General features: G+C 44.8%; 1 protein-coding gene across 2 annotated transcripts in view; it reads left to right on the top strand.

The window, feature by feature from the left end:
• The first annotated feature begins 645 nt into the window (after window positions 1–645).
• LOC143927538 (sodium- and chloride-dependent creatine transporter 1-like) overlaps window positions 646–18,818 on the top strand; it is a 135,687-nt gene continuing 117,514 nt past the window's right edge. For both annotated transcript variants that reach the window (XM_077451661.1, XM_077451659.1), the window contains exon 1: window positions 646–1,071. In XM_077451661.1, the coding sequence (XP_077307787.1) occupies window positions 1,032–1,071 (40 nt within the window). In that variant the 5' untranslated portion in view covers window positions 646–1,031. The remainder of the gene's footprint in view (window positions 1,072–18,818) is intronic.

The following is an 18,818-nucleotide window of genomic DNA, read 5'->3' on the forward strand; positions in this document are numbered from 1 at the left end:
CAGAGACTGTAGACATGACACAAGAGATGGTCAGAGACTGCAGACATGATACAAGTGTAGGTCAGAGACTGTGAAAACAATACAGGAGATGGTCAGACACTGCATATATGCTGTAGGGGACTGTCAGAGACTGTGAACATGCTAAAGGAGTTGTTGTAGACTGGGGACATGCTTCAGAAGACAGTCATTGACACATTTCATGAGACTGTTAGAATTCGCTACTATACCAGGGCAATTGGGAAACACGGAATAGTAATTGCATGGGCCCCAAGAGCCACACTAAAAGTGCGGGGTGCAGGTTTGGGTACCAGTGATTTAAACTCTACTACATGCTACTCTTGTACCTCGCTACTCTTACTGCTGCATCTCAAGCGTTTTTCATAGACCGACCGCTCTAGTAAAAATAGTCAGCGTGCTCCTAGGGCTAAAGCCTGCTGCAAATTCAGCCTGCAAAGGGTCAATGGATGGACAGTGCAGCCTGCAGCTTGCAGAGGAACGCTAGGCAGGTGCATCTGCCTCTATTGATGCTAATTCACCAGCAGGGGCCGCTGACCAATCAGGAGAGGGATGGGAGGGAGGCAGAGCGAACTCGCTTCTTTTTTTTTTTTTTTCCTCCTCTATTTCCATTCTTTATTTGGAGACAGAGAGCTCAGTGCTTGTGAGTCACCGAGTGTGATGGAGATCGCTCCTACACAAAGCCCCATCTTCCGTCGCTGAACCGGCTCGCCTCTGCCGCTGGCCGCTCGCTGACGCTTCCTTCCCGCATTCTGAAACTTCATCAATGCGGTTCTTCAGACTCACCTTCAAGTGTTTTGTGGATTGCTTCTGAGACCCTTCCCCGTCTCTCCCGTGGTTCGTCCTATCTTTTATTTTTTTATTTATTTCCTAACAGCGATTACCCTCCTTTCAAGAAAAAAAAAAGGAAAGAAAATAGACTAAATAACTCTTTTTTTTTATTTGCTGCGAGAAAAAAAAAAAAAAAAAAAGCGACAATTCAAAAAAAAAAAAACCGTAAACCACCCTGAAAAATAATGAGAAGTACAACAACGTCTGCGAAAGAGAAGAGCGCAGGTACGTGAAAAAAAATAAATAAAAAATTGCTGATCTTGCATGAACGTCATTGGTTGCATCTCCCGGCTCTGTGTTGTAGTAGACGCTTGCGTTCCGTACTACATAACCGCGCTCATTAATGCCAAGGGGGATTTGCGTTTCTATGATATCGTGAGAAAGGGAGGGGGGGGGGGAGTTAGTGGTTTGGAAACGCTTGACAGCTTTACGATGGCGACCGTCGTGTACGATTTGGCGTCGGTCCCCATTTCCGCATAAGTGTTGCGCGTTGGTGTGGAATGACGGAATGGCTTCTGCAGTCATATGATAGACCTGCTTACGTCTGATCAGACGCGCGCCGGCCACCGAGCTTCATTCAAAAGCGTTCCATCATGCGGGCTCGTCTCATTACGCTCGTTTATATATTTCTTTTTTCGCAGCGTGTCCTCCTGCAGACTTACGCCGCTGAGCGTCGCTGGCCTTATGATAACTCGAAAATCAAAAAGTGCTCCCTCTCTGAGCTGACCTTTGAATTGTAATGACAGCTTATGGACAGATTATTGGAGCACAAAGGAGCTCCCTTCCCCCGACACGGAGACAGCACCATCTTTATATTACTTCCTGTGATACGTTCTGATGGGTGCCGGATCGTGCTTTATGTATATACATAGATGTGAATGAGTCAAGGAAATGCTACAATGTATCAATTAGGCAACCTCTGGTGTGCATTGGCGGTTTAGATACATATATAATATATATATATGTACAAGATAGATACATTGTTGCATTCTTTAATGCATTAATATCTATCAATTAGGCAACCGCCGGTGCCCATTGGCAGTTTAGGTACTGAGCATCTGCTTGATGATGCTTTGTGCTCATATGTATCAAGATAGATAGAGAGAGAGAGAGAGAGATATCTATATATATATATATATCTATCTATCTATATATATATATATATCTATATCTATATCTATATCTATATCTATCTATATCTATCTATCTATATATATATATATATATATATATATATATATATATATGCATAAAGGAAATGCTACAATGTATAAATTAGGTGACCTCTGGTGCGCATTGGCGGTTTAGGTATTCCGCAAGTGCTTGATAATGCTTTGCGTACATGTGTGTGTGTGTGTGTGTATATATATATATATATATATATATATATATATATATATATATATATGTGTGTGTGTGTGTGTGTGTGTGTGTGTGTGTGTGTATATATATATATATATATACATATATATATATATACATATGTGTGTGTGTGTGTGTGTGTGTGTATGTATCTATGTATGTATGTGTGTGTATATATATATATATATATATATATATATATATATATATATATATATATATATAGGTGTGTATGTGTGTATATATATGTATGTATGTACAAGATAGATAGATATTAATGTGCACATATGTATCAAGATAGATAGAGAGATATAAAGATATATATGCATTAAGGAAATGCAACAATGTATCAATTAGGTGACCTCAGATTGGCAGTTAAAGGGGTTGTAAACCTTTGTGTTTTTTTCACCATCCTATGCATTAAAGTGAAAAAACACCAGTCAGTGACCAGCCCCCCAGCCCCCCAGCTCCCCCCCCCCCGTTTTACTTACCTGAGCCCTGGAAGTTGACCTGCTCTCTCTGCCCGGGGTTCTCGGTTCTTGATTGGATAGACTGATAGCAGTGCAGCCATTGGCTCCTGCTGCTGTCAATCAAATCCAATGATGCATGCACTGGGGGGGGGGTGGTGCCGAGTCATTTATTTGGCGGCTATGGACGCTGAATGCTGGACTCAAGAGAGGGCCCCGCAAGGTAACCCCCTCGGGGAAGTGCTTCTCCTAGGGAGTTACTTGATGTGGGGAGGAGTCGTGAGAGTCGTCAGGGGACCCCAGAAGAAGAGGTTCAGGGCCCCTCTGTGCAAAACGAGCTGCACAGTGGAGGTAAGTATGATATGTTTGTTATTTTTAAAAAAATATATATATACCCTTACAATCACTTTAAGGTACTGAACACCTGCTTGATAATTCTTTATGCACATAGGGGTTTCTCTCTCTCTCTATCTATCTACACAATATCTCACAAAAGTGAGTACACCCCTCACATGTTTGTAAATATTTTCTTCTATCTTTTCATGTGACAACCCTGAAGAAATGACACTTGTCTACAATGTAAAGTAGTGGGTGTACAGCTTGTATAAAGTCGCTTACATGCGATCGGAATTTCGGCCAGCAAAAGACTGATGAGAGATTTTCATCGGAAAATGCGACCGTGTGTACGCTCCATCGGAATTTAGCTGGCCTAATTCCCGCCAGGAAAAATAGGAGAGCATGTTCTCAATTTTTCCGATGGTGCGTATGCAATTCCGACACGCAAAAACTCACGCATGCTCAGATTCGACTACAAGATGGAAGCTATTGGCTACTGGGTATTGAACTTCCTTTTTCTACTGCCGTTGTACGTACGGGAAAACCATCAGAGCTTTTTCCGACCAAAATTCCAATTGTGTGTACATGGCATAACAGTGTAAATTTTCTGTCCCCTCAAAATAACTCAACACACAGCCATTAATGTCTAAACCACTGGCAACAAAAGTGAGTACACCCCTAAGTGAAAATGTCCAAATTGGGCCCAATTAGCCATTTTCCCTCCCCGGTGTCATGTGACTCGTTAGTGTTACAAGGTCTCAGATGTGAACGGGGAGCAGGTGTGTTAAATTTGGCGTTATCTCTCTCACTCTCTCATACTGGTCACTGGAAGTTTAACATGGCACCTCATGTCAAAGAACTCTCTGAGGATCTAAAAAAAAGAATTGTTGCTCTACATAATTGCATAGTGTATGCCGATATCTAACCTTATGTTAGGACCAGAGACATCATCACCGGGTCTCTGTGCTTCTCTATGTAATGCAGGCAGATCATGGCTGGTGGGAGGGGCCAGCGGGGGGGCTGTACATAGCTTTCTGAAATCATCCCAGCACCCGGCCTCACTGCTCTTCCCAAGAGCCCTCAACCCTGATGCAAACAGTGGGCTGTCTCTTGGGGAGCAGTTATGCAAATATCTTAATGCCATGATGGCTGGGTGTCAGTCTGGAGGAGTGGGCATTCCTAGCCAGGCTGTATTTGCATGTAGACTGCCCACATGTGATACTGAGCCCCCTTAAAGTGGGTTGCCCCCTAAAAAATTTTTTTTAAAAGTCAGCAGCTACAAATACTGCAGCTGCTGACTTTTAATAATCGGACACTTACCTGTCCCAGGGTCCAGCGATGCGGGGGAACGAAGCCTCCCCTCATTCCCCGCTCCGCTCGCTGCGCCGGCATTCTTACTGTGGGCACCTGGCTGTGGCTTCACATCCGGGCACCCACTGCGCATGCGTGAGCGAGGCCGCGCACCGTGATACGCAGCACAATCATCTGGGACATGTGACAGGTCCCAGATGACTGCGCGGCGCCGAGGGGAAGTGATGTCACCAGCCCGGGCAATGAAGGAGGCAGACTACGAGGGACCCCATAGCAACAGGCATTTAGAGGTGACTAAAAAAATATTTTCACCAATGTAAGGAGCATTCTTCCCACTGATCACCAATGTAAGGAACATTCTTCTCACTGATCACCAATGTAAGGAACATTCTTCTCACTGATCTCCAATGTAAGGAACATTCTTCTCACTGATCACCAATGTAAGGAACATTCTTCTCACTGATCACCAATGTAAGGGACATTCTTCCCACTGATCACCAATGTAAGGAACATTCTTCCCACTGGCCACCAATGTAAGGGACATTCTTCTCACTGATCACCAATGTAAGGGGCATTCTTCCCACTGATCACCAATGTAAGGGGCATTCTTCCCACTGACCTCCAATGTAAGGAGGATTCTACCCACTGACCACCAATGTAAGGAACATTCTTCCCACTGATCACCAATGTAAGGAACATTCTTCCCACTGATCACCAATGTAAGGAACATTCTTCCCACTGATCACCAATGTAAGGACCATTCTTCCCACTGATCACCAATGTAAGGACCATTCTTCCCACTGATCACCAATGTAAGGAGCATTCTTCTCACTGATCACCAATGTAAGGAGCATTCTTCCCACTGATCACCAATGTAAGGAGCATTCTTCTCACTGATCACCAATGTAAGGGACATTCTTCTCACTGACCACCAATGTAAGGAACATTCTTCCCACTGATCACCAATGTAAGGAGCATTCTTCCCACTGATCACCAATGTAAGGAGCATTCTTCCCACTGATCACCAATGTAAGGAGCATTCTTCTCACTGATCACCAATGTAAGGAACATTCTTCCCACTGATCACCAGTGTAAGGAGCATTCTTCCCACTGATCACCAATGTAAGGAGCATTCTTCCCACTTTTCACCAATGTAAGGAGCATTCTTCCCACTGATCACCAATGTAAGGAGCATTCTTCCCACTTTTCACCAATGTAAGGAGCATTCTTCCCACTGATCACCAATGTAAGGAACATTCTTCTCACTGATCACCAATGTAAGGAGCATTCTTCCCACTGATCACCAATGTAAGGAACATTCTTCCCACTGATCACCAATGTAAGGAACATTCTTCCCACTGATCACCAATGTAAGGAACATTCTTCTCACTGATCACCAATGTAAGGAACATTCTTCCCACTGACCACCAATGTAAGGAACATTCTTCCCACTGATCACCAATGTAAGGAGCATTCTTCCCACTGACCACCAATGTAAGGGGCATTCTTCTCACTGATCCCCAATGTAAGGGACATTCTTCCCACTGATCACCAATGTAAGGGACATTCTTCTCACTGATCCCCAATGTAAGGGACATTCTTCTCACTGATCCCCAATGTAAGGAACATTCTTCCCACTGATCACCAATGTAAGGAACATTCTTCCCACTGATCACCAATGTAAGGGGCATTCTTCTCACTGATCCCCAATGTAAGGGACATTCTTCTCACTGATCCCCAATGTAAGGAACATTCTTCCCACTGATCACCAATGTAAGGAACATTCTTCCCACTGATCACAAATGTAAGGAACATTCTTCTCACTGATCACCAATGTAAGGAACATTCTTCTCACTGATCACCAATGTAAGGAACATTCTTCCCACTGATCACCAATGTAAGGAACATTCTTCTCACTGATCACCAATGTAAGGAACATTCTTCCCACTGATCACCAATGTAAGAAACATTCTTCTCACTGACCCCCAATGTAAGGAACATTCTTCTCACTGATCACCAATCTAAGGAACATTCTTCCCACTGACCACCAATGTAAGGGACATTCTTCCCACTGATCACCAATGTAAGGGACATTCTTCTCACTGATCACCAATGTAAGGAACATTCTTCCCACTGATCACCAATGTAAGAAACATTCTTCTCACTGATCACCAATGTAAGGAACATTCTTCCCACTGATCACCAATGTAAGGAACATTCTTCTCACTGATCACCAATGTAAGGAACATTCTTCCCACTGATCACCAATGTAAGAAACATTCTTCTCACTGACCCCCAATGTAAGGAACATTCTTCCCACTGATCACCAATGTAAGGAACATTCTTCCCACTGATCACCAATGTAAGGAGCATTCTTCTCTCTGATCACCAATGTAAGGAGCATTCTTCTCACTGATCACCAATGTAAGGAACATTCTTCCCACTGATCACCAATGTAAGGAACATTCTTCCCACTGATCACCAATGTAAGGAACATTCTTCCCACTGATCACCAATGTAAGGAACATTCTTCCCACTGATCACCAATGTAAGGGACATTCTTCTCACTGATCACCAATGTAAGGAACATTCTTCCCACTGATCACCAATGTAAGAAACATTCTTCTCACTGACCCCCAATGTAAGGAGCATTCTTCCCACTGACCACCAATGTAAGGGACATTCTTCCCACTGATCACCAATGTAAGGAACATTCTTCCCACTGATCACCAATGTAAGGAACATTCTTCCCACTGATCACCAATGTAAGGAACATTCTTCCCACTGACCACCAATGTAAGAAGCATTCTTCCCACTGATCACCAATGTAAAGAACATTCTTCTCACTGACCATCACACTAATGTATCATGAGTTGTAGATAGAGTAATTTTCTATCTTGGGGTTTCCTGAGACCGGAAAGGGCTCCTCTGCGATGAAAAGTTTGAGAAAGGCTGCTCTAGAGAATAAAATAGCGGTATTTCTATCTTTTTATGTCACACGATATTACCGCAAAGGTAATTTTTTGGTAAAATATAAAAGATGAGGTTGCACCGAGTAAATAGATACCCAACATGTCAATCCTTAAATTTGTGTGCGCTTGTGAAATGGCGACAAACTTCAGTACCCGATATTTTCCATAGGCGACACCCTGAAAGCCCCCGATAGGCCATGAGTTTAGCGTTACGGAGGAGATCCGCGGCTAGAATTATTCTTCTCACTCCAGTGTGCGCGGCGATATGTAACTTGTTTATCGCAATCAACATTTTCATGAATAGGCGCCCCGATGCATGCTTTTATATTCGTATTTGTGTATATGTGGGGATGGGGGCCTCAAAAAATTTTTTGGGGGGGAGAGGGATTTTATGTGCTCGGGTGTAATTTACATTTTTTACAATTTAAAAAAACTTTTGTTTACAGAATTATTATTTTTTTCATCACATAGGGGACACCTATGTAATGATTATTTGGTGACAGGTTCTCTTTAATTAGACATCCAGTGTCTAAAATACCCTTCGTGTCTCCCCTGCGCTCCACTGAGTGCAATGCGACTTATTCTTTCCCGGCCATGGGAACGCTGACTAGACATGTGCGGTTGGTTTCTTTCAGAATCAAAATTCGGACACATTTTTCGTTATTCGGACAGGCCACGCCCCCGTCACATCCCTTAGCCTGCGTCACCGCTGACAATTGAAAAAGACATAATGTTAAGTTCGAACCCTTTGAAAGGAAGCCAGCGCTAATGATATTCATTGATTTCCATTAAAGGAGCTCAGGGTATTGGCAGGACCCCAATAGGTGCCGTCTCTGGAGTAACACTTGGAAAGAGGACGGATGGGGGGGGGGGGGGCTGGGCATCCCAGCTGGCGTGTGATTTCTAGAAGCAGTGCAAAATGTAACCCTTTGCTGCTCACAAACTGCAAAACACAAGATGCCTTTTTTTATCAACATAAGCAAAAAGCATAGGCGTGCGCACAGGGTGTGCCAGGTGTTCCTGGGCACACCCTAATTATTCCCCTTGTTTAGACTCCAGATATTTCACCCAAAAAAAAAAGAAGTGTAAAAAAAAATTTAATTGTAAAAAAATAATAAAATAATAAAAATAAAAACTGCTGACACTGTCCACTGCCCTAAGCACACCATCCACTGCTCTTATGACAACACGCACTGCTCTACTGACAACGTCAGTATATATAAACATACACCCATATGTGTTTGAGGTTTGGGTTGCTCGCCTATCTGAAAAAGACAACGTTCCAAGGTTCCAACACCCAGGGGAACCAATCAACAGTTGAATTCTTAATATAAAGCTTTGCCTTGGTTAAAATAAATAAATAAATACTTAAAAATATATAATATACAGTTAGGTCCATATATATTTGGGCACAAGTTTTTTTTTTTTTCAGGTATTTACCAAAACATATTTAAGTTATAGTTCTATAATGGAAGTGTACATTCTCAGGTTTAATTTGAGGCTATGTACATCCAAATCGGAGGAAGCGTTTAGGAATTACAGAATAGCCCCCCCATCCCTTTTTTTTTTCAAGAGACCAAAAGTAATTGGACAATTGAATCAAAAGCTGCTTCATCGTCAGGTTAGGCTACACCTTCAATATTTTTTCATCAATTAAGCAGGTAAAAGGTCTGGAGTTGATTCTAAGACTGGCCATACACCTATAGATTATCTGCAGATTTTCTATGGTCAGATGGAAAAAGATGAACAGATTCCTCCATCTACACTGAACTGTGTGGATGGAGGAATGTCCCACTTTTTCCATCTGACCATAGAAAATCTGAAGATAATCTATAGGTGTATGGCCAGTCTAAAGCCTTGTACACACGGTCGGAGAATCCGTCGGAATGTGTCCTATCTGACCGTGTCGTCTGATAATCCGACTGTGTGTGGTATGCATCGGACTGATTCCATCCGAATCTCCGTCGGACCCAATTTTCCAACATGTTGGAAATATTTCCCGACCAACTGGGCCGGTCGGACCTAATCCGATCATGTGTAGAGCATTTTGATCGGACCAAGTGCCACGCATGCTCAGATCAAATTCCTACATCAAAGCTATTGGCTACTAGCCTGAATGTAGTCCCATTGTAACGAAATTACGTCATCATGTTCTGAAAGATCGGATTTTTCACCAACTTTGTCCAACCGTGTGTATGCAACAGTTTCGGACAAGATCCGACAGACAAAATCCGACGGATTTGGTTGGCAAAATCTCCGACCGTGTGTACGTGGGCTAAGGGTGGTATTTGCATTTGAAATCTATGGCTGTGAACCTACATCATGCATTCAAAGGAGCTGTCTGTGCAAGTGAAGCAGGCCATTGTAAGGCTTCAAAAACGAAACAAATCCATCAGAGAGATAGCAGCAACATTAGGAGTGGCCAAATCAACAGTTTGGTACATTCTGAGGAAAGAAGAACGCACTGGTGAGCTCAGCAACATAAAAAGGCCACAGAAGACAACAGTGGTGGATGATCGCAGGATCCTCTCTATGGTAAAGAAACACCCCATTCACAACATCCAGACAAGTGAAGGACACTCTCCAGGAGGTGGGCGTATCATTGTCAATGTCTACAATCCAATCAAGAGAAGACTTCACGATAGAAAATACAGAGGGTTCACCACAAGGTGCAAACCATTCATAAGCCTGGAGAATAGAAAAGCCAGATTAGACTTTGCCAAACAAAAAATCTAAAAATGCCAGACCAGTTCTGGAAAAGCATTCTTTGGACAGATGAAACTAATGCCGCGTACACACGACCGAACTTTCCGGCAGACTAGGTCCGACGGAATCAGTCCGTCGGACAATCAGATCATGTGTGGGCTAATCCACTCGTTTTTCATTTTAAAAATCTAATGGACCTAGAAATAGAACATTTTTCAAATCTGTCCGACGGACTCAATTCCTATCTGGAAAACCGTTCGTCTGTATGTTGGTCCGAAATATACCAAATATGACGCAAGGGCAGCTATTGGCTACTGGCTATTGAACTTCCTTTTTTAGTACCATCTTACGTCATCACATTCAAAAAGAACGTCTTAGGCCGCGTACACACGAGAGGACTGTCCGTCCAACTTAGTCCGCCGAAACACATTTCAGCGGACAGTCCGCTCGTGTGTGGGCTTCAGCGGACTTTTTCAGCGTGCAGTCTGGCGGACTAAGTATTTCGGAATTTCCGTAATATTGTCCGTCCAACTTTGGTTTCAGCGGACAGTCCGCTCGTGAGTAGGCTAGTTGAACGGACTAAGTATGGCGCATGCTCAGAAAGGATTTACACGGCGAAAGGTTGCATTGCTGTGTATTGGACTTCCGATTTCTAGTCCCGTCGTACGTGCCGTACACGTCATCGCGCAAGCTTTCAACGGACTGTTTGTTCATCGTGTGTGGTCATGTCCGTTCATTCGAAAGTAGGACGGACTGTCTGTCGGATTGTCTGACGGACTAAGTTGGCCATACAGTCCGCCCGTGTGTACGCGGCCTTAGTCCGTTCATGTGCGGCCAAGTCCGTTCGTTCGGAAGTCCGTCGGAACTCTGCTGAAAAGTCAGTCGGGAAGACCGTCGGACCGAGTCTGCCATAAAGTCCGGTCGTGTGTACGCGGCATAAGATTAATCTGTACCAGAATGACGGGAAGAAAAAAAGTGTGGAGTGTGATGGCATGCGTGGTTTCCAGTGGCACTGCGTCATTGGTGGTTGTTGATGATGTGACAGAAGACAGAAGCAGCCGGATCAGTGTTTTAGAGATATACTATCAGCCCAGATTCAGCCAAATGTAGCAAAGTTGATTGGACGGCGCTTCACCGTACAGATGGACAATGATCCAAAACTTTTTTTTTTTTTGAAGGAAAAGAAGTGGAATATTCTGCAATGGCCAAATCAGGCACCTGATCTCAACCCAATTGAGCATGAATTTCACTTGTTGAAGGCAAAACTAAAGGCAGAAAGACCCACAAACAAAGAACAACTCAAGACAGCTGCAGTTAGAAAAAGCATGAGAAAGGAGGAAACCCAGTCTTTGGTAATGTCCATGGGTTCTAAACTTCAGGCAGTCATTGCTAGTAAAGGATTCTCAACAAAATATTAAAAGTGAACATTTTATTTATTATTTTATTCATTTGTCCAATTACATTTGAGCCCCTGAAAATGGAGGAGGGGAACTGTATAGAAAAATGGTTGCAATATATATATATATATATATATATATATATATATATATATATATATATATATATATATATATAGCTTTTTTACAAGGGGAGCACAGCTACGGCACCTCCAGCACTGAATGCATGTAACGGCAAGTGGTGCTGCGGATGTGCTGGAGAGTCCATTGACGATGGCCACCAGGCACGGGGGCCAATCGTTGCTGGTGGAAATCTATTTTGTGTAGGCTCTATTGTTGCTGGGGAGGTCTATTGTTGCTGGGAGGGGTCTTATATTCCGGGGGGGGGGGGGGTCAGTTGTTGCTGGCATGGATCCACTGTTGAAAAAGAGAGAGAGGTCCAATGTTGCAGGCATGCTGAGGGGTCTGTTGTTGCTGGGGTGCTATTTTGTTTCAATGCTGATTGGTTTGGCGAGAGGAGACTGAAAAAATGTTGCCTCGTGTCTGCAGCGGATTAGTGACATCATCCCAGCCTAGGCAAAGTGACCAGACTGGAGCTCAAAGATGACTTTTTTTTTTTCCCAAATAACTGTTTTATTAGTTATCGCAGCAATAGAAAACAGTACAAGATTATGGTGGAAGCGCAACAGTACGCCAAAGTAACATGAAGGGAAAAGCCTCCTTTGCGATCATCAAAAGCTTCATTAAAAACATTGAATTTGAACAGTAGCGCATAGTACTGGATTTCTGGATCAAAGATGACTTTTTAATGATCAAAGCTGGTTGTTGTTGTTTAAAAAAATGATACTATGCTGACAATACCTTCATCTGCCTTTCTGCAGGTAGGACGGCACCATCTTTGTTTGGGTATCATCCAGGGTCCCCATCTACTTCCTGGACTGAGATGCAAGCTCAGAGATATCATAATCCAAGCAATTCCTAGCAATTCCTAGCTCAGTGACACAGATCAGCCCCTGCTTGTTTTGTGACTTGTTACAAAGTTACAATGCAGATCACTAGAGGGGATAGAGATGGAGGAAATGCTTCCTTCAGCCTGCAGCAGACTGATGACATATGACCTAGGCAAAGTCACCAGATGGTTTTTAATGATAAAAGTGCAGGTTGTGAAAAAAAAAAATACTAATGCTGTATACTACTACATGTCAGGAAGGTATTAATGAAGACTTGCATGGTTTAGCTATTGAATTGAAGTCACTGCTCTGGCCCACAAGTGGAGGCCGCAGGCATGAGCGGGGGCAGGGAAGCTCTTCAGCTCAGTTGGCACGGCGCACAGCATGCCATCTTTCAGGTTAATGACACACTGATCCAGGACTTTGCTTGTCTCTGCCTGTACAGAAAGTCACTTTCCCTGGCACAGTGGATTTCTGTCTCCTGAGCCATGCATTTCTCTCCCATATATTGCCTACCAGGTATTCTTAATGCTTGTTACGGAACCGCTTGGCACCCCCCCCCCCCACCCTGATTAAGTGCTTTCTTCCGCCAAACCGTTCCAAGCAGACCAAGAGCTAATACCAGCCTTTCACCCCAATCATGGTACACAGATAAGATGTGAGGTCAAATCCAAAGGAATGACTGTTTATTGAAACTCACACACATACTTTATACCCCACAGGAGGACATTCCCCTCCTGTTCTTATTACCCTAACAATACAAACTGTAAACAGGAATATATTCATACCCCTTGATATTTTCCACATTTTCTCATGTTAAAACCAAAAACGTAAATGTATTTTATTGGGATTTTATGTGATAGACCAACAAAACCAAAGTGGCACATAATTGTGAAGTGGAAGGAAAATGATAAATGGTTTTCAATTTTTTTTTTTAACAAATAAATCTGTGAAAAGTGTGTGGGGGGTACATTTGTATGGCGCCCCCCGGAGTCAATACTTTGTAGAACCTCCTTTCACTGCAATCACAGCTGCAAGTCTTTTTGGGGATGTCTCTACCAGCTTTGCACATCCAGAGAGGGACATTTTTGCCCATTCTTCTTTGCAAAATAGCTAAAGCTCTGTCTGATTGGATGGAGAGCATCTGTGAACAGTAAATTTCAAGTCTTGCCACAGGTTTTCAATCGGATTTAGGTCTGGACTATGACTGGGCCATTCTAATACATGAATATGCTTTGATCTAAACCATTCTATTGTAGCTCTGGCTGTATGTTTCGGGTCGTTGTCCTGCTGGAAGGTGAACCCCGGTCTCAAGTCTTTTGCAGACTCTAACAAGTCTTCTTCTAAGATTGCCTTGTATTTGGCTCCCCATCAACTCTGACCGGCTTCCGTGTCCCTGCTGAAGAAAAGCATCCCCACAGCATGATGCTGCCACCACCATGTTTCACGGTGGGGATGGTGTCCTCAGGGTGATTTGCAGTGTTATACCTTGTACACACGGTCGGACATTCCGACAACAAAATCCATCAGATTTTTTTCAACAGATTTTGTCCTAAATTGGTATTGCATACACACGGTCTGACAAAGTTGTCGGAAAATCCGATCATTTGGAACGCGATGACGTTCGTTCGTTTACAATGAGACTACGTTGAGGCTACCAGCCAATAGCTTTGGTATCGTAATTTGAACTGAGCATGCGTGGCACTTTGTCCCATCGGAATTCTTTACAAATGATCGGAAAAAGTCTGATCGGATTTTTTTGTTGAAAAACTTGAGATCCTGCTCTCAAATTTTTTCCATCGGAATTTCTGACGGAAAAAGTCCGATAGAGTCCATAACATGATCGGATTTTCCGACAATATAATCCGATCTGACCTTTTCCGTCGGAATTTCCCACCGTGTGTACAAGGCATTAGTTTTCCGCCACACATAGCGTTTTGCTTTTAGGCCAAAAAGTAAAAATTTTGGTCTCATCTGAGCAGAGCACCTTCTTCCACATGTTTGCTGTGTCCCCCACATGGCTTCTCACAAACTGCAAATAGGATTTCTTATGGCTTAATTTCACCAATGTCTTTCTTCTTGCCACTCTTCCATAAAGGTCAGATTTGTGGAGAGCACGACTAATAGTTGTCCTGTGGACAGATTCTCCCCCCCTGAGCTGTGGATCTCTGCAGCTCCTCCAGAGTTACCATGGACCTCTTGGCTGCTTCTCTGATGAATGCTCTCCTTGCCCGGCCGGTCAGTTTAGGTGGACGGTCATGTCTTGGTAGGTTTGCAGTTGTGCCATACTCTTTCCATTTTCGGATGATGGATTGAACAGTCCTCTGTGAGATGTTCACAGCTAGAGATATATTTTTTTATAACCTAACCCTGCTTTATACTTCTCCACAGCTTTATCCCTGGCCTTGGCCTTGGCTTTCATGATGCTTTTTATGCACTAAGGTTCTCTAACAAACCCACAAGGGCTTCACAGAACAGCTGTATTTATATGGAGATTAAATTACACACAGGTGGACTCTATTTACTAATTAGGTGACTTCTGAAGGCAATTGGTTCCACTAGATTTTAGTTAGGGGTATCAAAGTAAAGGGCGCTGAATTACAAATGCCCCCCCCCCCCAACACTTTTCACATATTTATTTGTATACATTTTTGAAAACCATTTATCATTTTTATTCCACTTCATAATTATGTGCCACTTTACGCAATAGGCTGTGCACATGTATCATAAACATTAAGTTAATTAAACAACTAGCCACCTGGGTGACTGAAAGAGTTTGTAATCCCTATTATTTATTTATTTTTTAACCAACCAACATATCATACTTACCCCCACTGTGCAGTTCGTTTTGCACAGAGTGGCCCCGATCATCGTCTTCTGGGGTCTTCCGGCGGCTCTCGTGGCTCCTCCTCGCATCGGTAAACCCTCTAGGAGAAGCGCTCTCCCGGGGCGATTACCTTGTAGGCGCGCTCCCGAGTCCAGCATTTGCGTCTATAGACACAGAATGCCGGACTCGGCCCCGCCCCCCCCAGCTCCCGCGTCATTCGATTTGATTGACAGCAGTGGGAGGCAATGGCTGCGCTGCTATCAATCTATCCAATCGAGAACCCCTGGGCAGAGTGGTACAGCGAGGGAACGAAGGACTCAGGTGAGTAAAACGAGGGGGGGGGGGGGGTTAGCGGTCAGTGTCAGAAGTTTTTTCAACTTAATACATAGGATGCATTAGCCCTTGTACACACGGTCGGAGATTCCGATGGAATGTGTCCTATCGGACCGTTTTGTCGGATAATCCGACTGTGTGTGGTATGCATCGGACTGTTTCCATCTGAATATCCGTCGGACCCAATTTTTCAACTTGTTGGAAATATTTTCCGACAAACTGGTCCGATAGGACATACTCCGATCATGTGTAGAGAATTCTGATCGGACAAAGTGCCACGCATGCTCAGATCCAATTCCTACACCAAAGCTATTGGCTACTAGCCTGAACGTAGTCCCGTCGTAACGAAATAACGTCATCACGTTCTGAACGATCGGATTTTCCGACAACTTGGTCCGACCGTGTGTATGCAACAGTTTCGGACACAACCCATCAGACAAAATCCAACGGATTTGGTTGGCAGAATAAACACAAGGGTTTACAATCACTTTCATTAACAATGGGAAAGATCTACTTAACAATAAACACAACAGTGATCTCACCCCACCTTCGACTATTCGGCACCAATATTCAAGAAGACCCAGGGCTGTCCAAATCTCATTAACCAGCTTTCTTTTCACATACATCTGCTTACTGAATTTCAAGTTGGTAGAGACCATCATGGCTTCATTGACTATTAAATGCAGGGCTTTTTTTCTCATAGAATAGGTGCAGGAACTCCCCCTTTCTGAGCCACCCCTTTTCTCCACCCCCTACCCACCTCCGAGCACCGTTCCTTGGTTCCATCCCCTACCCACCTCCCAGTACTGCCCTTTTAGACAATACAGAACTAAGTATCAATTAGTGGTGCTAAGTAATCTGTAAGGAATTTGGTAATTATAACAAGAAAAGCAGTAAAATAGAACCCCCGGAGCCAGCAACAATAGAACCCCCCCCGCCAGCAACAATAGACCACCACCACCACAAAAATCCCCCCCCCAGCAACAGTAGACTCCCAACAGCAACAGTGGATCTCCCCACAGCCAGAATCAATAGATTCTTCAGCAGCCAGCAACAGTAGACCCCTCCCTCAACAGTAGATCTCTCCCAGCAACAACTGACCCCCCCCAGCAATATAAGACCCACCCCCAGCAATAGTAGGTCTTCCACCAGCAACAATAAACTTCCTCAGAAACAATAGACCCCTATGCAAAAATAGATACCCTCCGGCTAGAATAGATCCCCTAGCAGTAAGTATCAATAGACCCTGCAGCACACCCCAACACCACTTGCTGTCAGTGGTAAAGGTGCCGAAACTGCGTCCCCCTCCGCGTTCCCGCTGAAAAAAAGCCCTGGTTAAATGTTATAATGTCCTTTTGCATTATATAACAAGACATCAAGTCTAAATGCTTGTAGCTCCCTAAAATGCCAGGACACATAGTCCTGTATCTGAGTCCTCCAGTTCCCAGAGTCTGTGTGTTAATGGGGAGACATAGACTTGAATCCAAAGTAACATTACTCCCAGGGTCCCCCAGGTACACACCTCCCAAAGAGCATTGCTCCCATAGAATCCAGGGCCCATAGTCAGTATGCAAGAGGCTAGCCTGCAGTCCTCTCCAAAAGCCCCTGTCCCGGGTGAGTCTGCCACAATGCTGATCTATTCATGTGGGGGGTATTAATACCGTATGGTGCAGGACCTTGTGAAGGGATGCAGCTTTTTAATAATAATTTGAGGACCAAAGCTGTGTGTGTGTGTGTGTGGGGGGGGGGGAATGACTCAATAGCAAAGGCATTAACTGCTTCCCACCCTTAGGCCATATATGTTTGACCCCAAGATCAAGTGGTTACACCAGCTATTCTTTTTTTTTTCAGCCGGCTTTCCAGTAAATGTGATCCGAGAGGCTATACAGACCTCCCTTCCCTCTGCCGTTCGCGGCTGTTGTAAGTGGTCAGGTCGGCTGCACACAGAGGAAGGGGAGAAACATCCGTTCATGCCTCTCCTCTGTACTGAATGAAGCCAGCAGTGACAAGGGTTTTGGCCGTTTTGTTGGTACCAGCCAGGGAAGCAGCCTATTAAACAGATCTTTGTTTGATTGGCTGCCCTGGATACCAGAGGAGGGATCAGGGGTCTTATAGATCTTTGATCGCTTAATAGAGAGTACCTATTAAAATGATAGTATAGGGTGGTATAGGGACAGGTTAGGGTAGTATAGAGTGGTATAGTGGCAGGTTGGAGTGGTATGGGGTAGGTTGGATTGGTATATTGGCAGGTTGGGCTGGTACAGGTCAGGTTGGGGTAGTACAGAGCAGGTTGGGGTGGCACAGGGCAGGTTGGGGGTTGTACAGGGCAGGTTGGGGGTTGTACAGGGCAGGTTGGGGTGGTACAGGGCAAGTTGGGGTGGTACAGGGCAGGTTGGGGTAGTACAGGGCAGGTTGGGGTAGTACAGGGCAGGTTAGGGTAGTACAGGGCAGGTTTGGGGTGGTACAGGGCAGGTTTAAGGTGGTACAGGGCAGGTTTGGGGTGGTACAGGGCAGGTTGGAGGTGGTACAGGGCAGTTTGGGGTGGTACAGGGCAGGTTGGGGTGGTACAGGGCAGTTTGGGATGGTACAGGGCAGTTTGGGGGTATAACAGGACAGTTTTGGGGTGGTACAGGGCAGTTTTGGGGTGGTACAGGGCAGGTTGCGGTGGTACAGGGCAGGTTGGGGTGGCACAGGGCAAGATGGGGTGGCACAGGGCAGGTTGGGGTGGTACAGGGCAGTTTAGGGTGGCACAGGGCAGGTTTGGGGTGGTACAAGGCAGGTAGGGATGTGTGACAGTGTGCTGTGCAGTAACTTACAGCATACATCTGATTACCTCATGCTTGCAGATGAACACCCGGGCGGGTGGGGCTGCGGTGTCCTTGGGTCTAACTCCTTCAGCTGTAGGATCGGCATGAAGGGGTCTGTGGGAGGAGTGGAGGAGGCAGCCACACCCCCAGCTCTGCCCACCTACTCCAGCTGCCACGGGAGCTATTGGAGATCCTGGCCTGAGTGACAGCTGGGGAGTGTTTTAGTGGCTGCCCCGGAGTCACCCCTCTGGTGGGTGTCACCCGGTACAGGCCGCACCCCTCGCACTGCTATAGCAATGCCACTGTCGCCAGGGGTGGTGTTTGTCAATACTGTCAGCGTGCATTGATACCCGATGCCTCCTCTGTAGTTCCGGTTCCTGTGAACTCAGAGGGAGGCGCCGGGAGTAGAGCAGAGAGTAGAAGGTGAAGCAGGAGGGGGCTTCCAATGGCAGCGTTGATCACAGACTGTGGGAGGGAGCATGGAACGTGAGCACATGGCTGGAT

Source organism: Lithobates pipiens, unplaced genomic scaffold (genome assembly GCF_037356315.1).
Source record: "Lithobates pipiens isolate NorthernLeopardFrog02 unplaced genomic scaffold, aLitPip1_a1.2 Scaffold_23, whole genome shotgun sequence".
Taxonomy (NCBI): Eukaryota; Metazoa; Chordata; class Amphibia; order Anura; family Ranidae; genus Lithobates; species Lithobates pipiens.